Source organism: Pseudophryne corroboree, chromosome 6 (assembly GCF_028390025.1).
Source record: "Pseudophryne corroboree isolate aPseCor3 chromosome 6, aPseCor3.hap2, whole genome shotgun sequence".
In the NCBI taxonomy this organism is placed as follows: domain Eukaryota; kingdom Metazoa; phylum Chordata; class Amphibia; order Anura; family Myobatrachidae; genus Pseudophryne; species Pseudophryne corroboree.
Genome location: NC_086449.1, coordinates 546,802,720 through 546,828,787, shown reverse-complemented (window position 1 = coordinate 546,828,787; position 26,068 = coordinate 546,802,720). Strand labels below are relative to the sequence as shown.

At 43.7% G+C, this 26,068-nt stretch overlaps 1 protein-coding gene across 1 annotated transcript in view; it reads left to right on the top strand.

Moving 5' to 3' along the window:
* LRRIQ1 (leucine rich repeats and IQ motif containing 1) overlaps window positions 1-26,068 on the top strand; it is a 323,521-nt gene that overhangs the window by 166,810 nt on the left and 130,643 nt on the right. The window contains exons 14-18 of the mRNA XM_063927664.1: window positions 7,656-7,823; window positions 7,911-8,312; window positions 16,735-16,939; window positions 19,872-19,991; window positions 24,258-24,344. Of these exons, the coding sequence (XP_063783734.1) occupies window positions 7,656-7,823; window positions 7,911-8,312; window positions 16,735-16,939; window positions 19,872-19,991; window positions 24,258-24,344 (982 nt within the window). The remainder of the gene's footprint in view (window positions 1-7,655; window positions 7,824-7,910; window positions 8,313-16,734; window positions 16,940-19,871; window positions 19,992-24,257; window positions 24,345-26,068) is intronic.

Below are 26,068 nucleotides of genomic sequence, written 5' to 3'. Positions count from 1 at the left end.
ACAATGAGCTCTCACGAGGCATGCACATTATGTCCCTACTGGAAAACTGGGGAGGAGATGGAGGGTGCCAATTCTCTCTCTGCCACAGAGCACCAAAAAGTCTAGTTACGGCTCTGTGGAAAGGATCCTGTGATTTATTATTATTATTATTATTATTATTATTATTATCCTTTATTTATATGGCGCCACAAGGGTTCTGCAGCGCCCAATTACAGAGTACATAAACAAATAATCAAGCAGGAAAACAGCAACTTAGAGTTGATGACAATATAGGACAAGTACAGGGTAAATAAACATAGCTACATCAGCAGATGACACTGGAATAAGTATCAGGTGGCAGAAGACTGCTGGATTTGGTGCAGTTGAATATTATTAGAGTAAGAAAAGGATAAGCACATGAGGGAAGAGGGCCCTGCTCGTGAGAGCTTACATTCTAAAGGGGAGGGGTAGACAGACAGGGGTGAGACAGATGGGGTACATAGAGAGCATGGAACAGAGGTTTAGGATGAGATTTGGCTGGGTTTGGTGAAGAAGTGGGTCTTGAGAGCCCGTTTGAAGTTTTGTAGAGAGGTGGAGAGGTAGGGAATTCCAGAGAAGTGGTGCAGCACGTGAAAAATCTTGGAGGTAGGAGTGGGAGGAAGTAATCCGTAGGCAGGAGAGTCGGCGTGCATTAGCAGAGGGAAGAGGACGTGTGGGAGTGTAAAGGGAGATAAGGTCAGAGATGTAGATGGAAGAGGAGTGGGTGAGGGCTTTGTAAGCAAGTGTGAGAAGCTTGAAATGGATTCTGAAAGGGAAGGGGAGCCAATGAAGGTCTAGTAAGAGAGGAGAGGTGGACGTAGTGCGTTTGGTGAGGAAAATGAGCCGGGCAGCAGCATTGAGGATAGATTGGAGTGGAGAGAGGTATTTGGCAGGAATGCCAGTCAGGAGGAGATTACAGTAGTCCAGTCTGGAGATGACCAGTGAGTGGATAAGAGTCTTAGTAGCATCCTGGGTCAGAAAGGGTCTGATCCTGGAAATATTTTTTAGATGAAAACGGCAGGTTTGTGAGAGGTGCTGAATGTGTGGTTTGAAGGAGAGGGAGGAGTCAAGGATTACTCCGAGACAGCGCACTTGGGGGCTAGAGGAGATAGTAGTGCCATCAATAGATAATTAGATTGTAGGAGGTGAGGTTATGCGGGAGGGAGGGAAGATGATCAGCTCGGTCTTAGACATGTTAAGTTTAAGAAAGCGCTGGGACATCCAGGAAGAGGTAGCAGAGAGACAGTTGGAGATACGAGTGAGGAGAGCAGGGGAGAGATCTGGAGAGGAAAGATAGATTTGAGTGTCATCAGCATAGATATGATATTGGAAACCAAAAGAACTAATGAGCTTACCTAGTGAGGACGTATAGAGAGAGAAGAGAAGAGGACCAAGGACAGAACCTTGGGGTACCCCTACAGTTAGTGGAAGTGAGGGGGAGGTGGAGTCATGAGAGGAGACAGAGAATGAATGGTCAGAAAGGTAGGAAGACAGCCAAGAGAGGGCAGTGTCACGCAGACCAATGGAGTGAAGGATTTGCAGTAGGAGAGGATGGTCCACAGTGTCAAAAGCAGCAGAGAGATCAAGTAGAATAAGTAGAGAGTAGTGTCCCTTAGATTTAGCAACATGGAGGTCATTGCATACTTTTGTAAGGGCAGTTTCAGTGGAGTGGAGAGGACGGAAGCCAGACTGGAATGGGTCAAGCAGTGAGTGTGAGGAAAGAAAGGAAGTAAGGCGGTTGTAGACAATACGCTCAAGGAGTTTGGAGGCATAAGGGAGGAGAGAGATGGGTCGGTAGTTGGAGAGAGTGTTTGGATCAAGGGTAGGTTTTTTAAGAATAGGAGAGATGATTGCATGCTTGAAGGCAGAGGGGACAGTGCCTGATGAGAGGGAGAGATTGAGAAGCTGGGAAAGATGGGAACAAGCAGGAGGAGAGAGGTAGCAGAGGAGGCGAGAGGGGATAGGGTCAAGTGGGGAGGTAGTGAGGAAACAGGGACGAATGAGGGCCATGACTTCCTCTCCAGATGCATGGGAGAAAGATGTCAGAGTTGGTGCGAGGGATGGGGAGGGTTGGTAAGAGATGGGAGAAGGCTGGTTACTAATGGTCTGTTGTGATGTGATTTCCTGACGTATGGAGTCAATTTTGGATGTAAAGTACGTGGCAAAGTCAAGAGCAGAGAGTGAGGAAGGGAGACGAGGTGGAGGTGGGCAGAGGAGTGAGTTGAGAGTGGCAAAGAGGCGCCAGGGTTGGAAGACTGGGAGGAGATGAGGTTCTTGAAGTATGACTGTTTAGCAAGAGAAAGGGCAGCACTGAAGGATGAGAGCATAAGTTTGAAATGGAGGAAGTCTGCCTTAGAGCGTGATTTCCTCCAGTGTCGCTCAGCAGTACGTGAGCATTTTTGCAGATATCTGGTGCATTTGGAGTGCCAGGGTTGAGGTGTTAATTTGCGAGGGTGAATAGTGGTTGGTGGAGCAACAGAGTCAAGAGCAGAAGTAAGGGATGCATTGTATGTGGAAGTGGCTTGTTCAGGGCATGAGTGAGAGAGAATAGGAGAGAGAAGTGAGTCAAACAGGGAGGAAAGGAATGTGGTGTCAATAGCTTCAATGTTACGCTTAGTGATGGTAGCCTTAGGAGGTAGAGATGGGGAAGTCGAGAGAGATAGGTTAAAGGAAAGCAGGTGGTGGTCAGAGAGTGGAAATGGGGAGTTTGAAAAATCAGAAATATCACAGCGGTGAGTGAAGACCAGATCCAGTGAGCTCCCATTCACATGGGACGGTGAGGAGGTCCACTGGGAGAGACCAAGTGAAGAGGTGAGGTTAAGGAGTTTAGAGGCCGGGGATTGTGTGTGGATGTCAATAGGGATGTTGAAATCGCCTGGGATAATGGAGGGAATGTCAGAAGAGAGGAAGTGAGGAAGCCAGGAAGCAAAGTTGTCGATGAATTTGGAAGCAGTGCCAGGGGGGGCGGTAAATGACAGCTACTCTAAGATGTACTGGTTGGAAGAGGCGTATGGCATGGACCTCAAATGTAGAGAATGTATGGGATGGTTCTGGTGGTATGAGTTGGTAAGAGTAACTAGAAGGTAAAAGGACCCCAACACCACCCCCATGATCATCAACCACTGTTGTCAAGGGCTTTTTGTTTGCTGAACTCACCAATACATTCTTTTTTTCCAAGAATGTGCTGTACCACACTGTTGATTTGGCCACTATCTCTCTGTGTGTTGTTTTTTGCAGCCTAAGGATGGTTTGTTTCACTTGCATTGAGAGCTCCTTTGACTGATGTAGGGGGCAGGCCTGAGGTTAATCATTTAATGCATAGGGTTTGGGGGAATTGTCTATTAATGGTGTAGTGAGGGTCAGTCATTTAATGTAATGGGGTACTGGGTGGGAACTGTTAATTTATTATGGGGTTATTTATTCGATGATGATGATGATGATGATGATAGTAATATACACTAATAGTGGTGGTTTGGCAGTGCTTAATTTTTAATGTCAGTGCTGTATGGGATGGAAATCGGTTTGTTTATTTAATGTGAATGCCATTAATTTTAAGTTGTTTAGAGGAGAAATAAATCTGTTTAATGGAATACTGTTCTGCATTTGAAGCTAATGCACACAGAATTGCCTTTATATTTGCAGGCGATATGAAGCAGTTGGAGAGGCTGTCCAACCACTTACTGTATAAGAACATAAACATTGAGAGGAGGGAGTGCTAGGATGGAAAACTCTTTAATCAGGCATTGTGATTGCCTGGTTTCGGATTCATTTCTGTATCTGAGTGGTGCTGTAATGCATTTTTGGTGAACATATTCTGATTTTGTCAGCATATATGAAGAAGTTTTTTTAGTAGTTAGAGGGGATAATTCAGAGTTGATCGCAGCAGCAAATTTGTTAGCAGTTGGGCAAAACCATGGGGGTCATTCCGACCTGATCACACGCTGCGGATTTTTGCAGCAACAGGTCTACTACGCATGCGTATGCACTGAAATGCGCAGGTGCGTCGTATGAGTGCAAAGCAGATCGGCACCCAGCGATGGATTCTACGACGAATCCATTCGCACAGGCGTTCGCAAGGATATTGACAGGAAGGAGACGTTTCTGGGTGTCAACTGACCGTTTTCCGGGAGTTGGAGAAACGCAGGCGTGTCCAGGCGTTTGCAGGGCGGGTGTCTGACGTCAATTCCGGGACTAAACAGACAGAAGTGATTGCAGCGGCTGAGTATGTTCTGAGCTACTCAGAAACTGCACAAATTGTGTTTGCATCTCTCGGCTGCAAAAGCGATCGTACCCTTGCACAGCAAATATACACTCCCCGGTGGGCGGCGACTATGAGTTCGTACGGCTGCTAAAAACCGCTAGCAAGCGATCAACTCGGAATGACCCCCCATGTGCACTGCAGGGTGGGCCAGATATAACATTTGCAGAGAGAGTTAAATTTGGGTGGGTTATATTGTTTCTATGCAGGGTTAATACTGGCTGCTTTATTTTTACACTGTAATTTAGATTTCAGTTTGAAAACACCCCACCCAAATCTAACTCTCTCTGCACATGTTATATCTGCCGCTCCTGCAGTGCACATAGGGGGTCATTCCGACCCGTTCGCACGCAGGGGTTTATCGCTGTGGTGAGAACGGGTGCGGAATGTGCAAGCGCGGCGGCCGCAGTGCGCATGCGCGGCGGCCGCAGCACGCGTGCGCATGCGCGGCGGCCGCAGCACGCGTGCGCAACTTTGCCCGGCGACAGGGGTCATTGGGTTACGTCGCGTCTAGAGAAGAAAGCAGTCGCAGAGCGGACTGCTAAGAAGATTGACAGGAAGAAAGCGTACCTGGGCGGATCCGGAGCATTGAAGACCGTTTTCGGGGAGTGATGAGTAAAACGCAGGCGTGGCCAGGAGGACGGATGTCTGACTTCAGAGCCGGCTCCAGCATTGCAGGGATTGTCGCACAGGGTAAGTATGTATAGGGCTAGTCTAGTTTTGCTTGAATTTTATTTTAGCTTAGCAGGGCTGCACAAGCGATCGCAGCCCTGCTAAGCTAAAATACACTCCCCATAGGCGTGGACTAGTTGATCGCAGCAGCAGCTAAAAGTTGCTGGCTGAGATCAACTCGGAATGACTACCATGGTTTTGCCCAACTGCTAACAATTTTGCTGCTGCGATGAACTCTGAATTATCCCCACTGTCTGCTGATCAGTGTAATCACTAAACTCCTTAAACTATAAAAATCATTATGAAGTCCAAAGATTAGGTAGTTTTGTCCCCATCCTGGCTTAAATACACTTGAGGAACCCTCATATTAAAGCGCAGTCCCCTTTTTTTTAAATGATGTTGCCCCTTAATGGTTATAAAGCCCACTTCATGTTTGTACCCAAATGCAATTGTAATTTTCTAGGCTACAGAACTGCTAATGTTAGCAAGTGAAGCTGCTGACCAGAAATGAAAAGAGACACCTACTGGAGCCATCACAAATTCTTTTGCAATTTCTTGTACACATTCACAGCCTTTACGCAAAAATGAGGAACATCAAAGTTAAGCGTAGGCCTATGGCTACGCAGATTGGACACAGCAGTAGCAACACAGGTTCCATGTTTTTGCACGTACAAACTCTCAGCCAATGGCTGACACATGACCCAAAAATGGCCCTGACAATCCTGTGTTTTTCCATCCACTCCCTGTTAACACTTCCAAACAGTCACTTCCTATCAATCACTTCTCCATTAAATTAATTCGAGATTGCAGCAGTATCTTAACACATGGCAATTCCAATCATAGCACATACGCAGTCTGCTGGCCGTGAACATCAGCCATTGCATACAAACATGATTTAGGTCCATTCCTGCTGATCTAATGTGATCCAGAAAATAAAACTTTGTACTACAGAAATACTAGTAGAGCCAGGGGATGGAGGCATGAACTTAAGAAGTATGCCTTCTCACATCCTGGTCCCTACACACATTCAGGGGCACCCTCATTTAAATGATGGAAGCCCAACGATGGGAGCGCTTCTTTAAGGCAAACTGCCCACTTAGTAATGATTGTTGATGATCACCAGAAAAAAAATATTCACTACAAAACATGATAAGTCCATAATTAAACAAATAAAAAAAATGCATTCTCATTTTCAAGTGCAGATTTTATTATGAAATATATTTGTAGATTGACAGACAACGGCCCTCATTCCGAGTTGTTCACTCGCTAGCTGCTTTTAGCAGCATTGCACACGCTAGGCCGCCGCCCTCTGGAAGTGTATCTTTGCATAGCAGAATTGCGAATGAAAAATTAGCAGAACTGCTACTAAATAATTCTTTGCAGTTTCTGAGTAGCTCCGGACCTACTCACAGATTGCGATCAGCTCAGTCCGTTTAGTTCCTGGTTTGACGTCACAAACACGCCCTGCGTTCGGCCAGCCACTTCCCCGTTTCTCCAGCCACTCCCGCGTTTTTACCTGACACGCCTGCGTTTTTTTGCAAACGCCGGGAAAACGCTGACTTGCCGCCCAGAAACGCCCCTTTCCTGTCAATCTCTTACCGAACAGCAGTGCGACTGAAAAGTGCCGCAGAATCCACAGCAAATCTGCCAAGCTTTTAGTTAAATAACTAAGCGCATGCGCCCTGCGTGCCTTGCGCATGCGCAGTTTGCAACAAATCGCAGCATAGCGAAAATCGGCAACGAGCGAACAACTTGGAATGACCCCCCACATCCGCCTACAGATTTTTGTTGATTTGGGAAGGTGAATTAATGCTGAAGTAAGAACCACAAAGTATTTCTTGTGGTATTTCTATAAAAATTTGTGTAGATTTTATTCGTTGTCTCAGTAGGAATAAGCTTACATATGAGGCCAAATGTAATAGAGCAGAGGTTCCCAAACTGTGTGCCGTGGCTCCCTGGGGTGCCTCGGAACACTTTCAGGGGTGCCCTGGGTTGGTGGTCCAGGACCAATTCAAATTATTCATGGTAAATATAATAGGCAAAACCAGTGCTGGTGGCTGCCAGTCATAAAATATGTGGCCAAACAGAAGCAAATCTTGTCCCTCGCCCCACAACTGACCCTAAGGATGACATATAAACGCGATCTACTTAATGTAATATTTCTTTCTAAATTTCTCAATAACAAATTTTTGGCCTAGGGGTGCCGTGAAAAAAATTCTGATATTCTGGGGTGCCATGATTTAAAAATGTTTGGAAACCACTGTAATAGAGTGAGAGTTTCAAAAAGTTAAAGATTTGGTAAGGTTTTGCAGTTTTTTTTAAAGTGGCAATCATTTACACAGTAAGATCAACCTGGTTTTGCAGTGTAAACGATTGGCACTTTTAAAAAAACTAAAAAACCTTACCAAATCTTTCACTTTCTGAAACTCTCACTCTATTACATTTGGCCATGATGTCTTGAGCTAGCGGATCTACCCATGGTTAATTTCTATTGCTCTACACAAATTTGGAAAACTATTTTAGTCAAGGTAGAATAATAAAAAGCTTCCATATAATAATGTAAAAAACAAAACAGAAAGAGATTAAATGTATTATATTGTATAACGTACAGTTGACAAATGTTGTCTTCATTACAGTTCTGTGGAATAAGAATGATGAATAATTCACTGTTAACCTCCAATTTACACTTTTCTCTTATTCATTTCAGATGCACTTTATTAAAAATATTGCCTACGTTGAACTTCCTTAATGATGAAGAAATAGCTCATGAAGATTATACACGTCACCAACCTGTTTCAGGAAGCTTCCTGGCACTTTGTCAGTCTCAGATTTTTAATATCCATAGATTATGGAGAACTCTAAATTGTCAACAAAGGTAAATAGTGACATCTCTATGAGAAATGAAAGGATAGTCGCCATTGCTAAGTAACGTATATATTTGATATGTCATTTCTTTTCTTAGTGCACTTTCATCTTTGGAAACACTAGAAATGTACTGTAACACTTTGAAGGAAATATTAAAGCTCAGCCAAGAACATAGATATGCACACGAGTATGGTGACACGGATGCTGCTGATAGAGATGATCCAGAAACGCTCAGAAAACACACAAGTCAACCAGACTCTGCCATGCGTCAGCATAATAGTGCTATTATCAATGGTGGACATGAAGAAAGACAGATCACACTCCAGCAAGTTCACCCATTGCCGGAAGACTCATTTTTAAATAGTGAACAAGATCAAGTGAAGAACACAAGAAGCCTAAACACCCAGTCCCAGCAAACAGAAACTGCTAAAACTGAGAAATGTTCCAGCAACTCAAGAAAAACTTTAATTTGTTCTCAGCCTGTGGAAAACAGAGAACTGTAAGTTGTATATATTTGATACAAAAGAGAGGCCTACTTTACAGATGATATCTTGATAGTCACCACTAGCTTTCAATCCATATGTGTAAATGTTTTCAGAAACCAGTCTAATAATGCTTCACAAGAATCCCTCAGATTAAACCTCCATGATCTCTTAATCATTTATTTAATCAATCAATCAATCAATCAATCAATCGATTCTAACTACAAAAACTCTACACATTTTAAGCCCATAAACAAGTGGAATATATTTTACAGATACCAGTGTGTTCTTAAGTGGGTATAGCTGGGTCACTTTATTTCCTGAGCTTTACATGACTTCATGGGGTACATGTACTAAGCCCTGGAGAGTGACAAAGTGGATAGAGATAATCTACCAATCAATCAGCTCCTAACTTTCATTTCTCTGACGTCCTAAGTGGATGCTGGGACTCCGTAAGGACCATGGGGAATAGCGGCTCCGCAGGAGACTGGGCACAACTATAAAGAAAGCTTTAGGTCTAACTGGTGTGCACTGGCTCCTCCCACTATGACCCTCCTCCAGACTTCAGTTAGAATCTTGTGCCCGGCTGAGCTGGATGCACACTAGGGGCTCTCCTGAGCTCCTAGAAAAGAAAGTATATTTTAGGTTTTTTATTTTACAGTGAGATCTGCTGGCAACAGACTCACTGCAGCGAGGGACTAAGGGGAGAAGAAGCGAACCTACCTAACTGGTGGTAGCTTGGGCTTCTTAGGCTACTGGACACCATTAGCTCCAGAGGGATCGAACACAGGACCCGACCTCGATCGTTCGGTCCCGGAGCCGCGCCGCCGGCCCCCTTACAGAGCCAGAAGCAAGAAGTGTTCCGGAAAATCGGCGGCAGAAGACTTCTGTCTTCAACAAGGTAGCGCACAGCACTGCAGCTGTGCGCCATTGCTCCTCATACACACTTCACACTCCGGTCACTGAGGGTGCAGGGCGCTGGGGGGGGGGGGCGCCCTGAGGGCAATATAATACACCTTGGCTGGCAAATCTACACCATATATAGTCAGGAAGGCTATATAGGTGTAAAAATACCCCTGCCAGAATTCCAGAAAAAGCGGGAGAAATCTGCCGGAAAAGGGGCGGGGCTATCTCCCTCAGCACACTGGCGCCATTTTTCCCTCACAGCTCCGCTGGAAGGACGCTCCCTGGCTCTCCCCTGCAGTGTCAAGCTACATAAGGGTAAAAAAGAGAGGGGGGGCACTAAATTTAGGCGCAGTATAGATATATAATATAAGCAGCTATAAGGGAAAAAACACTCATTTATAGTGGGATCCCTGTGTTATATAGCGCTCTGGTGTGTGCTGGCATACTCTCTCTCTGTCTCCCCAAAGGGCTTTGTGGGGTCCTGTCCTCTGTCAGAGCATTCCCTGTGTGTATGCGGTGTGTCGGTACGGCTGTGTCGACATGTTTGATGAGGAGGCTTATGTGGAGGTGGAGCAGATGCCGATAAATGTGATGTCACCCCCTGCGGGGTCGACACCTGAGTGGATGTTTCTGTGGAAGGAATTACGCGACAGTGTCGACTCCTTGCATAAAAGGTTTGACGACATACCAAATATGGGACAGCCGGCTTCTCAGCCTGTGCCTGCCCAGGCGTCTCAAAAGCCATCAGGGGCTCTAAAACGCCCGCTACCTCAGATGGCAGACACAGATGTCGACACGGATACTGACTCCAGTGTCGACGACGATGAGACTAATGTATCTTCCAATAGGGCCACACGTTATATGATTGAGGCAATGAAAAATGTATTGCATATTTCTGATGTTACCCCGGGTACCACAAAAAAGGGTATTATGTTTGGAGAGAAAAAACTACCAGTTGTTTTTCCTCCATCTGAGGAATGAAATGAAGTGTGTGAAGAAGCGTGGGCTTCCCCCGATAAGAAACTGGTAATTTCTAAGAGGTTACTAATGGCGTACCCTTTCCCGCCAGAGGATAGGTCACGTTGGGAAACATCCCCTAGGGTGGATAAAGCGCTCACACGCTTGTCAAAGAAGGTGGCACTACCGTCTCCGGATACGGCCGCCCTGAAGGAATCTGCTGATAGAAAGCAGGAGGCTATCCTGAAGTCTATATATACACACACAGGTGTTATACTGAGACCAGCTATTGCTTCAGCATGGATGTGCAGTGCTGCAGCTGCGTGGTCAGATTCCCTGTCGGAAAGTATTGATACCCTAGACAGGGACACTATATTGCTAACCGTAGAGCATATTAAAGACGCACTCTTATAGATGAGGGATGCACAGAGGGATATTTGCCGGCTGGCATCTAAAATAAGTGCAATGTCCATTTCTGCCAGGAGAGGGTTATGGACTTGGCAGTGGACAGGAGATGCAGATTCTAAAAGGCACATGGAAGTTTTGCCTTATAAGGGTGAGGAGTTATTCGGGGATGGTCTCTCGGACCTCGTTTCCACAGCAACAGCTGGGAAGTCTACATTTTTACCCCATGTTCCCTCACAGCCAAAGAAAGCACCGTATTATCAGGTACAGTCCTTTTGGCCCAATAAGGGCAAGCGGGTTAAAGGCGCGTCCTTTCTGCCCAGAGGCAGAGGTAGAGGGAAAAAGCTGCAGCATACAGCCAGTTCCCAGTAGCAAAAGTCCAACCCCGCTTCCTCTAAGTCCACAGCATGACGCTGGGGCTCCACAGGCGGAGCCGGGTACGGTGGGGGCCCGTCTCAAAAATTTCAGCGATCAGTGGGCTCGCTCACGGGTGGATCCCTGGATCTTTCAAGTAGTATCTCAGGGGTACAAGCTGGAATTCGAGACGTCTCCCCCCCGCCGTTTCCTCAAATCTGCCTTGCCAACAACTCCCTCAGGCAGGGAGGCAGTGTTAGAGGCAATTCACAAGCTGTATTCCCAGCAGGTGATAGTAAAGGTGCCCCTACTTCAACAAGGACGGGGTTACTATTCCACAATGTTTGTGGTACCAAAACCGGACGGTTCAGTGAGACCCATTTTAAATTTGAAATCCTTGAACACGTATATAAAAAAATTCAAGTTCAAGATGGAATCGCTCAGGGCGGTTATTGCAAGCCTGGACGAGGGGGATTACATGGTATCACTGGACATCAAGGATGCTTACCTGCATGTCCCCATTTACCATCCTCACCAGGAGTACCTCAGATTTGTGGTACAGGATTGTCATTACCAATTCCAGACGTTGCCGTTCGGTCTATCCACGGCTCCGAGGGTCTTTACCAAGGTAATGGCCGAAATGATGATACTCCTTCGAAAGAAGGGAGTTTTAATTATCCCGTACTTGTACGATCTCCTGATAAAGGCGAGGTCCAGGGAGCAGTTGTTGGTCGGGGTAGCACTATCTCGGGAGGTGCTACAACAGCACGACTGGATTCTAAATATTCCAAAGTCACAGCTGGTCCCTACGACACATCTACTGTTCCTGGGGATGGTTCTGGACACAGAACAGAAAAAAGTGTTTCTCCCGGAGGAGAAGGCCAAGGAGCTGTCATCTCTAGTCAGAGGCCTCCTAAAACCAAAACAGGTGTCGGTACATCACTGCACGCGGATCCTGGGAAAGATGGTAGCTTCCTACGAAGCAATTCCATTCGGCAGGTTCCATGCAAGAACCTTTCAGTGGGACCTGTTGGACAAGTGGTCCGGATCGCATCTTCAGATGCATCGGCTGATAACCCTGTCTCCACGGACCAGGGTGTCTCTGCTGTGGTGGCTGCAGAGTGCTCATCTTCAAGAGGGCCGCAGATTCGGCATACAGGACTGGGTCCTGGTGACCACGGATGCCAGCCTTCGAGGCTGGGGGGCAGTCACACAGGGAAGAAACTTCCAAGGACTATGGTCAAGTCAGGAGACTTCCCTGCACATAAATATTCTAGAGCTGAGGGCCATTTGCAATGCCCTAAGTCAGGCAAAACCCCTGCTTCAAAACCAGCCGGTACTGATCCAGTCAGACAACATCACGGCGGTCGCCCATGTAAACCGACAAGGCGGCACGAGAAGCAGGACGGCGATGGCAGAAGCCACAAGGATTCTCCGATGGGCGGAAAATCACGTGTTAGCACTGTCAGCAGTGTTCATTCCGGGAGTGGACAACTGGGAAGCAGACTTCCTCAGCAGGCACGACCTCCACCCGGGAGAGTGGGGACTTCATCCAGAAGTCTTCCAACTGATTGTAAACCGTTGGGAAAGGCCACAGGTGGACATGATGGCGTCCCGCCTAAACAAAAAGCTAGAAAGATATTGCGCCAGGTCAAGAGACCCGCAGGCGATAGCTGTGGACGCTCTAGTGACACCGTGGGTGTACCGGTTGGTTTATGTGTTCCCTCCTCTTCCTCTCATACCAAAGGTACTGAGGATAATAAGGAGAAGAGGAGTAAGAACTATACTCATTGTTCCGGATTGGCCAAGAAGAGCTTGGTACCCGGAACTTCAAGAAATGATGTCAGAGGACCCATGGCCTCTGCTGCTCAGACAGGACCTGCTGCAGCAGGGGCCCTGTCTGTTCCAAGACTTACCGCGGCTGCGTTTGACGGCATGGCGGTTGAACACCGGATCCTGAAGGAAAAGGGCATTCCGGAGGAAGTCATTCCTACGCTGATTAAAGCTAGGAAAGAAGTAACCGCAAACCATTATCACCGCATATGGCGAAAATATGTTGCGTGGTGTGAGGCCAGGAAGGCCCCAACGGAGGAATTTCAGCTGGGCCGTTTCCTGCACTTCCTACAGTCAGGGGTGACTATGGTCCTAAAATTGGGTTCCATTAAGGTCCAGATTTCGGCTCTATCGATTTTCTTCCAGAGAGAACTGGCTTCACTACCTGAAGTTCAGACTTTTGTTAAGGGAGTGCTGCATATTCAGCCCCCTTTTGTGCCTCCAGTGGCACCTTGGGATCTCAACGTGGTGTTGGATTTCCTAAAGTCACATTGGTTTGAGCCACTTAAAACCGTGGAATTGAAATGTCTCACGTGGGAAGTGGTCATGTTGTTGGCCTTGGCTTCGGCCAGGCGTGTATCAGAATTGGCGGCTTTGTCATGTAAAAGCCCTTATCTGATTTTCCAGATGGATAGGGCAGAATTGAGGACTCGTCCCCAGTTTCTTCCCAAAGTGGTATCAGCTTATCATCTGAACCAACCTATCGTGGTGCCTGCGGCTACTACAGACTTGGAGGCTTCCAAGTTGTTGGACGTAGTCAGGGCCCTGAAAATCTATGTTTCCAGGACAGCTGGAGTCAGAAAGACTGACTCGCTATTTATCCTGTATGCGCCCTACAAGTTGGGTGCACCTGCTTCAAAGCAGACTATTGCTCGCTGGATCTGTAGTACGATTCAGCTTGCACATTCTGCGGCTGGACTGCCGCATCCTAAATCAGTAAAAAGCCATTCCACGAGGAAGGTGGGCTCTTCTTGGGCGGCTGCCCGAGGGGTCTCAGCTTTACAACTTTGCCGAGCAGCTACTTGGTCGGGGTCAAACACATTTGCTAAATTCTACATGTTTGACACCCTGGCTGAGGAGGACCTAGAGTTTGCCCATTCGGTGCTGCAGAGTCATCCGCACTCTCCCGCTCGTTTGGGAGCTTTGGTATAATCCCCATGGTCCTTACGGAGTCCCAGCATCCATTTAGGACGTCAGAGAAAATAAGAATTTACTCACCGGTAATTCTATTTCTCGTAGTCCGTAGTGGATGCTGGGCGCCCATCCCAAGTGCGGATTGTCTGCAATACTTGTATATTGTTAGTGTTTAACTAAAGGGTTATTGTTGAGCCATCTGTTGAGAGGCTCAGTTGTTGTCATACTGTTAACTGGGTATTGTATCATGAGTTATACGGTGTGATTGGTGTGGCTGGTATGAGTCTTACCCGGGATTCTAAATCCTTCCTTATTGTGTCAGCTCTTCCGGGCACAGTATCCTAACTGAAGTCTGGAGGAGGGTCATAGTGGGAGGAGCCAGTGCACACCAGTTAGACCTAAAGCTTTCTTTATAGTTGTGCCCAGTCTCCTGCGGACCCGCTATTCCCCATGGTCCTTACGGAGTCCCAGCATCCACTACGGACTACGAGAAATAGAATTACCGGTGAGTAAATTCTTATTTTTTCAAACACAGACTGTATCATGGCAATTAGGAGCTGATTGGCTGGTACTTTATCTCTCTCCACTTTATCACTCTTCAAGGCTTAGTACATCAGCCCCATTTGTTGTCAACAAAACACTGACAATTTTGTCCAGTAGCCCTACATGCAGTTACGTACATAAGTCTGACACATGCAAACAACTGATGCAGACATATTTAGTAATGTGGCCCTGCAAATACACATTAAAGTGATTAACAATCTGGATAACAACTTCCAATAAAGTCTTCTACCATATATGTCAGCTCTGGACAGTTCAAAGGAACTGTTTAAAGAATGTGTAGGTGTAGAAAAACTTTAAATAATCAGAATTATAAGATACATAACAAATATATACAATCAAGAACAAAGGTTTTAGAAACATTTGCAACGCCTGTAGAAAAGTTCACATGTATTTACTGTTCTGTAAATATCTGCTAAGTAATTGCCTACGGGCCTGATTCAGATTTGTACATAAACCCGGTGGTTTATGTACAATCCGATAATGTGGGGCCTGTGCAGGTGCAAACCTGTTCTGCACATGTGCAGAATGGGTCTTGTGGTTGTGGTATTGCTCGCAGCCCCCTGTCAGCGTTTGGGGGCAGAACAGGAGCAGTACCCAGCACCATTCTTCAAAATGGGGGACATGTCTCCCCCATTTTGAAGGCGTAATGGGTCCAGTGTCTGTGTCATTGAACTTAGACTTACTGGACTCGGGTGTCCAAATCCAACATCCAGCCGGAGTAACCTTCAGCTTACACAGACTGATTGGTGTGTAAAACATTGCGAATTGTGACCAATGGTAGCGATGGTGACCCGAGGCTCGCATCACTTTGATCTCGCAAATTCATGCAGGAGGCATCTATCTCCTACAGTCGCCTCCTGCTGCATTTGAATTTTAATTACACGGTATAGCACAGTCTCCTCCTTGCATCTGTGCAATTTCATATAAACATGAAGTAGGCCCTAAATTATCCACTTAACAATTTTCAGATTGTGCAGATGGATACATGTTAGCTAGAGCGTCTCTACATGATCTATCACTTTATGCAAGTGTGATAAACTGGCTTTATATACTGACTGTACCCAGTGCTACAGAACATACAAAATAAAATAGGGCAGCAGGTCCATAGTCTATTAACAACCCTTGAAATATCTCTTGTGGTTTCTGCACACTTTAATATATTGTGCCAATTGCGTCACAATGGGCAAAATGGTTCCAACTCTCAAAATATATGAATTATTAAGGGTAACTACTCGAAAAGAAATTGTAATCAAAGGGTATTTCGAAACTTATGAGCGAATGTCTGATGGATTATTATATGTTTATAGCTATGAATGAAATACAATATGGCAATATCAAAAACATTTTCTGATTATATGGAAATAGGGCTGCTATCAAAAATTGTGGGGCCTAGAACTGTCAAAATAGACGGCCCCCCTATTGTTTTTCCCCTACACATCTTTCTAGCCCAAGGCAGACCCCTTCTGCTTGTCCAGCCTTGCAGTGTGTCTCTCTAGCCTCAGTCAACCCCCTTCTGTCTCTCTGGCCAAGGGCCCTGCTTTGTCTCTCCAACCCCAGCCAGCCCCCTCATTTCACCTGTTTCTACTGGCTGTTTCTCACATGTCATGGCTCTTCCTCGCTGTTTCAGTGGTGTGGTGTGACATCGTGCCATCACAGGCACATATAAAAATATAAACTATATTGCAGTGGCAGAATTTCCTCTGCGCCCCCCCCCCCCCCCCCCCCCTTCCCATCTCTGTGTCCTGACCTAGTACTCCAGTACCGGCAGTCCCCCCCTAATGGTGGCCCTGTATGGAAAGATACTGTAGATACTTTTTATGAGTACCCCATCTGTCTCACCCCTGTCTGCCTACCCCGCTCTCTATGTACCCCATCTGTGTCACCCCTGTCTGTCTCACCTCCCCTTTAGATTGTAAGCTCTCACGAGCAGGGCCCTCTTCCCTCATGTGCTTATCCTTTTCTTACTCTAATAATATTCAACTGCACCAAATCCAGCAGTCTTCTGCCACCTGATATTTATTCCAGTGTCATCTGCTGATGTAGCTATGTTTATTTACCCTGTACTTGTCCTATATTGTCGTCAACTGTAAGTTGCTGTTTTCCTGCTTGATTATTTGTTTATGTACTCTGTAATTGGGCGCTGCGGAACCCTTGTGGCGCCATATAAATAAAGGATAATAATAATAATAATAATAATAATAATAATATGAGAACTGATATTGTATATTTAATGTTGTTTAGAGGTCCATCTTAATGAGATTTTTTTATTTATTTTTGGACACCCAGCTCTGCTGCAATTGTAATCCAGTCTCAGTGGAGAGGGTATGTGGTCCGCAGAGATATCTCTTATTATGCAAAACTTCATGACGCTGCTTTTGTGATACAATCGGCATGGCGCTACTATTGCTGTCGGAAAAAATCTTTACAAAAGAAGCACTGTGCAAAGACTGAATCATCAGAGATAAGAAAATATTCTGCCACAGTAATACAGGTAAATTCACACCATTCACTGTTCCGATTCTTTATCTAGTCTTTAGAGGAAGCTTTGCAGGTCACTATGTCACTGGATCCATGAAAATATTTCCCTATGCACCAAAATATACTAAGTAAACAAAATGTACTCCACTTTAAGGAGTAAATACGTACTTTGACATTTTAATATGTACATAGGATATAATCTGCACAGTCATATATGAAAACATTGGAGAGAGCAAGGCACAATTAAGGATTCTAAAAAGGAGAATATGAAGCATTATTAACCAAAAAATGTGTCCCTAGGACTTGGAAGGGATCCCCAGTTAGCAGCTTATGTTAGCAGGTTTACTTAGCATATAACTGATCCAGTGCATGCTACTACAGTTGTTGGGCCTGCTCTACTTCTAGGTCCTGGCTTTATTTCAAATGCATAATAGCTGAGTTAATGTGTACTATGACACTCACCTGTCATATATGGCTGATTATAATGTGTACTATGACACTCACCTGTCATATATGGCTGATTATAATGGTCTATGCTAAACATGCATACTATAGTGTAGCATATACTATAACATATTATCACAGAATAGGAGCCTTCGAGCAGGGGTGGGCTGGGCCGGGGCATCTGCTCCCCAGGCTGGAGGCATCCAGAGCTCTTGAGAGGAAGGTGTTGTCTGGCCTTTCTGGTTGTGGTCAGACATCATGCTCTACATGCCTCTCCTAGCCTGCATTCAGACAATGAATGGCAGGAGGCATGCTGGTTGGTGGATGGCTTGAGCTATTCCCTATATGGAAGCATGCGGAGAGGCTGCATGGGGCTGTAGGATGGGTATGTTATGATTTTTTAAAAACGTGGGGTTTTACTTTTTTGTGCATGAGGGGGCGATTGTCAGATCTGCGTAGGGCTTTTATTAATTTAGGGGTGGCATTTAGGCATCTGATCTAGAGTCTGAGTTGATTAATTTGGAGGGGGTAGTGAGTTTCTGATCTGGGGTTTGATTTTATTAATGGGGGGAAGGGGCAATGGGTATTCGGTCATAGCGGCCCCAGTGCATTGCTTTGCCCAGGTTCTACAATGCTGTTAAGACTGAAGCCCATCTCGATATTTACCTCAGTTCCACTGGGCAAGCCGCCTCACATATGCATGATCTGCACTGACTGGCCTGGGAAAGCACTATAATAACTTTTATTGCTCTGGGCCAGCATCGCTTGGACAGGTGATTATCACTCAGCTGCCTTAGTGATATTTTTGTAATCAATGCCAGCAATAAGAATTACTTTAGAATTAGGGGGGTAATTCCAAGTTGATCGCAGCAGGAATTTTTTTTAGCAGTTGGCAAAACCATGTGCACTGCAGGGGAGGCAGATATAACATGTGCAGAAAGAGTTAGGTTTGGGTGGGTTATTTTATTTCTGTGCAGGGTAAATACTGTCTGCTTTATTTTTACACTGCAATTTAGATTGCAGATTGAACACACCACACCCAAATCTAACTCTCTCTGCACATGTTACATCTGCCCCACCTGCACTGCACATAGTTTTGCCCAACTGCTAACAAAGTTCCTGCTGCGATCAACTCAGAATTACCCCCTAGGTTGTAAGCTTTTGAGGTCAGAGTCAGCTTCCCTCTCTTTGCCTTATTTCTCAAAACACTTAAACAATATGCCCACTTTTTAACACCAGGTTTGACACATTTCAAAATTGGTATTATGGAGAGGGTGGTATGAGAGGGTGACATGTTATGGAATTAATAAAATATAATCTATATGAATATACCTGTTCATAAGCAATCTCTCTCTCTCTCTCTATATATATATATATATATATATATATATATACTCTCTTTGTACCTAAATTACAGTATCTGTATTCTACCCTTTCAAGCTGAATAACAGTATTTTATATCTGCAAGCATACTGTACTTAAAAAGACTGCGGGAACAAACGGTTTGCTTCATTGCAGATCTATGGGGGTAATTCCAAGTTGATCGCAGCAGGAATTTTTTTAGCAGTTGGGCAAAACCATGTGCACTGCAGGGGAGGCAGATATAACATGTGCAGAAAGAGTTAGATTTGGGTGGGTTATTTTATTTCTGTGCAGGGTAAATACTGGCTGCTTTATTTTTACACTGCAAATTAGATTGCAGATTGAACACACCACACCCAAATCTAACTCTCTCTACAAATGTTATATCTGCCCCCCCTGCAGTGCACATGGTTTTGCCCAACTGCTAACAAAGTTCCTGCTGCGTTCAACTTGTAATTACCCCATGTTTGACATATATTAACAATAGAAGGATTTGTTAAATATGGAAATTATTAGGAAATACTGTAAATTACAATGCAACAACAAAATCAGTTATGTTAAATTGGCTCTGTTTCACACTAGGAATATAACACATAAAATTTAGATTGTTCACGTTTAATTACACAGTATGTATTTAAAATATCAAGGATGCATATAATAATGATCAAGCTAAGAATAGCTTAACTCAGCCTATAGCCGATTTCTATTAATAGCCAGACACACAAACCAGGCAAGTTTTAGACAAGAGGTTGTTTGAGTCGCACTAATTTGAAAGTTAAAGGTTGCAAGTACACACTTTGCTTTCTCTTTGTATCACTTTTTCCCTAAGGCTCTTAAACACCCTAAAGGAATTGTCAAATTATTAATTAGTTGACCCAGGCTGCATGCAGTGAGGGGAGTTCAAGAATTCCTTTCTGCTTACTTGAAGAGATCCTCTTGGGTATTCTTAGCTTCACACACATGCAGGCATTTAATTTGTCATGTAGTTTTAGATGTCACATAAAGTTCAAAAAATAGATCATTGAGCTATTAAATGAAGCTCCGAGATGTTTTATCTTCCTAATGGGATAACATTGCGGATCTGTATTTGGAGTTGATCTATGTTTCTAGTGCGACATCCTTTGCATTTTTTCCTTTAGGCAGCTTGGAAAGGTTTCTTCTTGAGAAAAAAATTGGCTGCTGCTTTTGCTGCTATTGAAAGAGAAGAACTAGAAGATGACTTTGAAGAAGTGAATTTGGATGAATTTATATTTGATGAAGTAAGTAGGATTAACTCGTCAAACATACAATGTAACCATAATAAATGGTTGCGCTGATTATTTTGTTACATTTTATTGTAAGCTTCTTTTTTATATTTTTACATTGATTTCTGATGTGTTATTTAGTTTCACATATTCAGGCAGTAGGTAATAGAAATTGTATCTTTCACTGGGGCATATGAATGCATAAATATTCTTTGTAAAAGTTAATAAATTAATAAAAATATTTGTTAACATATGTTTATATATAACACATAATACACTATGGGCTTGATGCAGATAAGTCAGATATAATTGATCCCATATTGCGCACATGGGACTAATTGCATAGATCCATGTGCAGATTTGTATGCATCTCTGCGGCCAGAATGCTCCTATGCATTTGCTTGTTTTCATAGCGGTCATTATTTATCATTACATACTTACTCCAGTCCTGTACTTGGTGTAAAAGATATGTCTGATAACAGCTGTAATTATGTGTACGCACAACTCTGTATAGACCGCAGGTGCACTGAAACGCCCTCACTAAAATTTGCCTATGTGAGATCACCCCATTGCAACTCAGATTGGTTCCATGCACAGAGCATAATAGGTTTGCAGTCAGTTCTGCATAAGCCCATATTTGTCAGGTCATTCAAGTATTCATTAATGAAGCAGTAGGTATAAAAATATCTTATTGGTAACAATTTTAAATTGAACTGCTAGTGACTTGTGCCTGAATGAAATCTACAATGCATAAACCACTTTGGAATATATGTAGGGTCTTTCATCATGGAATCAAATTAGATTTATTCAGGAATTTAACACAAAATACTATTCCCTATAGAAAAATACATCTACAGCTTTTTCTTAATGATGCATAAAAACAGACCGCTTAATATATTACATACATATTGATCCTTGCTAAGATATACCTAAACAACCTATTATGCAGTCAGTTTTCCCACTCGCCACCCCAGAAGCGGGGCACACAAGTGCACTCACCACTCATAGGGTGGGGTGCACATAACCTCGACACTCGCCACCCCAGAAGCGGGGCACACAAGTGCACTCACCACTCATAGGGTGGGGTGCACATAACCTCGACACTCGCCACCCCAGAGGCGGGGAACACAAATGCACTTACCACTCATAGGGTGGGGTGCACGTAGCCCATGACCACATCACTCAAATACATACAAACAGAAAACCCAGCACTCACCATAGCAAGCTCACTTATCGTCAACACATCAATAAATAAATGATGGGGGTTTAGTCAGTGAATTAGAGAGCTTGCTATGGTGAGTGCTGGGTTTTCTTTTTGTGTGTGTATATATATATATATATATATATATATATGTTTATATGAAACCTGTGCTAGTGTATAAGAAGTCTCTACAGTTGGTTAGTGACAGAACAACCAAGGCAAGTCCAAGAAAATGATAAAAAAGCACCAATTGGAAGGGTGTAATAAATAAATGGAAATGATATTGCACAGCTGTGCATTTGTCTAAAATAGATCTGTGCGTGAAGGGCACTTGTTAGAATGACCACCATTAGCCATTTGGTACAAATTAGAGAACTATCCTTTGGATAACAATAGCTCAGGCAATGCACACATGTGAACTTTATAGGCGGATCAAATGAAAAACCACATATTGTATGTTGAGATCACCAGATAATAACTACAAAGTCAAACACTGGTGGCTCCAAATGTGTAGATGCCAGGATGGGAGAGATTGGACACTTTTAGTACTCCCCATCCCCTGGCTCTGTTAATGTTTCTGAAGTGTAAGGTGTAATTGTGTACACTACTACTACACCACTAGTAACGACTAATGGGACCCATCGTTCAAGTGATTGTGCCTCTGAGATTATTGAAGCCAATATGGGCTAAATCCCTTGGCTACTTAATGATTTCTGAAGTGTTTAGGTTTATTGTCTAAAGATCACATTGATTATCAGATAAAAATGTAAAAGTTTGAAAGTGAGGACTCATGTCCTTCAAATGAGTGTGTTCCTGAGTCTATGGGTGCCAGGATGAGGCTGACTGTGCACTTTCTGTGTAATTTGCCACCCCCTGGCACCTAACAATATGTTCTGTGAGTATTGCTGAATGCCAATGCACTTAGGGGTAGATGTATTATGCCCGCTATTAATGTGCAGGTATAACGCTTTTTGCTTCGGCTCTTTACCGAGTCAAAGCAAGAAGCAGCCGAAGTGGGGGAGTGAAAACTGTCCCCTCCGGCAATCACTGTTAGCCTCCCACAGTGCATGAACTTAGTGCTGTGTCATCAACTTAGCGATGTGTCTCTCCCTTTGTCGGCTGACTGGGCATACGCAAGATCTCGCTACTCACGTAAGATTTCTTGTGCAGCCCGGAGTCCGGATGTGTCCACTGCCATGGACAGCACTGTTCCTGGCTGTGATTATTGGGCAACGACTCCTGCAGCTGTCAAAATTGATAGCTGCAGGTGTCGGAACGGTCAGTGCTGCTGACCATTCATACATTGCCTTGCATATCAGCATCTTATCTTTTAGATAGCGCTGATGTGGACAGGGGCACATAGGGTTAGGGTGTGCACGGTGACACCGCTGTCACTGTGCACACACCTCTGCCATCATACATGGGGGGAAGTGGTATAGCGCACATAATGTGCACTGATATCTCTTCCCTCCCATATTGCCGGATCATACATCTGCTCCTCAGTGACATAATCATGCACCTGCGTGATGACCTCATTATTACCCAGCCTTCTTCTCCCCCAGCCCCCACTGGCAGTAATTACTGGATTCATATGACTACTCCCAAGATGCATGCATGGAGAGTAGCATTGAAAATGTATTGGGCAGTGCCTAGGTGGCGGCAATTCAGATGCATTGAGATGGTCCGTCTTATCTGTGTTTTATGGGATTGTCATGTTGCTGTTGTGATTGCATATACAAATGCTTAATTGCTCATATTGGAGGCAATACTCATATGGAAATTCTACACCTACTGTACCATAAGGCTGGTGCAAGCCTCAGTGCTGAAAGTGGGAGTTTGAGTCTGTGCACATTCGGATGCACAGCTTTACTCCAGGAAAGGGCTTTATAGCAGCATTTGCATAAAGTCGCAGACATGAAACTGGATAAAGACGTAAACACGGATATAGCTGCATCCAACTCCGTATCAGGTCTATATGTAACTATATATGTTACAGGAATTACTGTATTTATTAGTGTTATTTGTAGAAGTAATTGATCTGAGCTTTCCAACTCTTGGCTAAAACACATCTTGAGAAACAAATGTTACTAGACTATGAGAGATTTACATGAGCAATCAGGCCTAGTCTGCCAAGAATATCTTAATTCCTACCTAGTTGATTATTGAAGTACTTTGTCCCAACTTTTTCATTGTCATTTTAAATATACAAGGGTTCATGTAAAGTGGCACATATGCAAGATGTGTACAAAAACACATAATCTTGTGTCCATATACAGATCCTGTCACATCATACACTTACGGCTCCCTATGCTCAGAGATGGAATGGGGGAGGGAACAGACATGCAAGTCTAAATACAGTAAAGGTGTGGTCTCATAAATGTGACCCAAATACATGTGTGATGGTCAGCACTATTATTGGACACATCCCACTGGCTGCCTTGTGTTTGTCTAATTGCATATCACCTTGTCCAGTTGATTGTAGTTCATTCATTTGCGTTGTGGCTATATTATAAGTGTCTGTCTGCATTCCCTACTTATCAGCCTTACAACCGTTGTGCCAATAAAGCAGAACATTCCCATTGCACTCAGACTTTGGAAGATGAAAGATGTGGGGATATCTCTAATTAATCACTATTTGATTGCTTAAGTCCAATAGCCATATTTCATGAGTAACATTACAAACACTCACTATAAAAAAAATTGTTTGTCTCTTAAAGCTGTGCTCCACATGTAACCACAGGGGGAGTATCGTTGTGTTTTTTGGGCTGTCCAATAGTAACAATTCATTGGTAACACTGCAATCGCACAGCTATATTTTGCACTGGTTGCGTGTGCAGTGTTGGACAGTTCCGTTTACGGCACATGTACGACGACTGCAGGCCTAGCGGCATCTTGAGATGTATCCAACACATGCACACGGAATTGGCTGGGGTTTTCTTTGTTATATTTGGACACTTTTTACTTATGTATGCGTCCAACTCTACATGAGGCCACAGAATTTCAAAATGTTATTGCACTATTTAAAAGAAAATTATATTTTAAAAGTGTTTACTTGATTTGTATTATTTCTCTCCATTAAGAATGTTTTGGAAAAAAGCTGGTCACTAGATTCTACCAATTCCCATTATGGAGCTACACATCTTTCCAGTAAACCAGAACAAGCAAAGGTAACATGTCATTGCAATGTCTTAGTCTTTCATCATCCAGTAAAGCTTTCTAGGCAATCATGATTAATGTAGTGATTTATTGGCCTGTTTTAAGATGCCACTTGGATCTATTTCAACACTTTTTCACAGTAGCACAATGTTAAAAAAGAAAAACAAGAAAAGAGAGAGAGAGAGGGAAAAAGTACATGTCTGATATATACCAGCTGCATTTCTGGCAATGGATAAAAAATGACTAGTTGATATAGCACTTACAAACAGTGAAAATCTCTCATATCAACAGCTGAGTATTTTCATGGCAACAGCAACTTTCAAGTTTATGTTAATGTTTTATCCTTTATATCAGATAAATATTTATTTTTAGTTTGTGAGCATCACAATGTCTTCCTCTATATGTCTGTACTGTTGTATCCTCAAATTGAAAAACACTTATTTAAGTAGAGTTTTTATATACATTGATGCATCACAACTGGCTACTAGATGTATAATTCAAATATTTGTATCCTATCAATAGATTTTTTAGTATTTTATTTTCTTTAAGAGCATGACATATTAATAAGACATACGTTTTGTAATAAACTATTAAATAGTGCTCTTTATAGTCCAGAAACAGATGACACCACCAAACATAAACATAAAGGGACTGAAACTGAGACTGAAGCAAAGCAACAAAATAAATAAATAAAAGAGCAGGAACTTTGCACATTTACAAACCATGATGCAAGGCAAGAAGGTCAAACATTTTTTTCTTTTTATATGCAGGGTCAAGGCCGTAACTAGGGGTGTGCGACCGGTGCCACTGTACAGAGGGCTTAATTCGTGTTTTTACGCAATGGCCGATTATCACGCGATATAGCATTTATCGGCAGACTGCACATGTGCTGCGATCGCAATGTGAATGCGCGAAGATGTCTCTGTGATCCCGGTCGCAATGAGGATTTAATGGAAAAGTAATTGACAGGAAGTGCCTGTTTGGATGTGATAAAAGGGAATGTATGAGGAGCGGTTGGGAAACGCAGGCATGTCATATCTGTTTTCAAGGCATGTATCTGCTGTTGGCTGCAAGCTCGTACATGCAAACACATGGTGCCTGCATCGCTAATGCTGTGTCCAGACTGCATAGCCATAGACCAACCCTTAGTCCCGATGTTCCACCATTTTACATATAGGTAGCCAGGCCCTTTCAGAGATTCTTAGAGGCCCGGGGAAGCACAAATTAACAGGCCTTCCATTCCCCTCTTTCTTAAAAAACCCTCAAACATTAAAAATGAATTTAAAATGTATTTTAACTTGATTTTGATGCTTTAATTAAAATTTACAAATAAAATTATGTACATATACTGATGTACTGGAGATTTCAAATTAGAAGTGCTTTTCTAGCTTAGGTACTAGGTTTTAACTTTTAATACTTGGAAATTTCCAAATAAGCAAATGGATAAATATCAAAATAAATAAAGTCAGTACACAAAATCAATAAGTTGGGAAATGTTTAGGCCCCCTACAAATCGGTGGCCCCTGAAATTTTCACCCTTGCCCTTACTGCCATTCTGGTAGGACCTATAAGTAGTGAATGAGTTTATGATGGCTTCAGTAGGCGTCTCTTTTCATTTCTGTACAGCAGCTTCACTTGCTAACATTATCAGTTCCGGAGCCTAGAAAATCACAATTGCATTTGCATACAAACATGAATTAGGCCCAAAGTGCAGGCCCTCGGTTCTGGTTAGCAG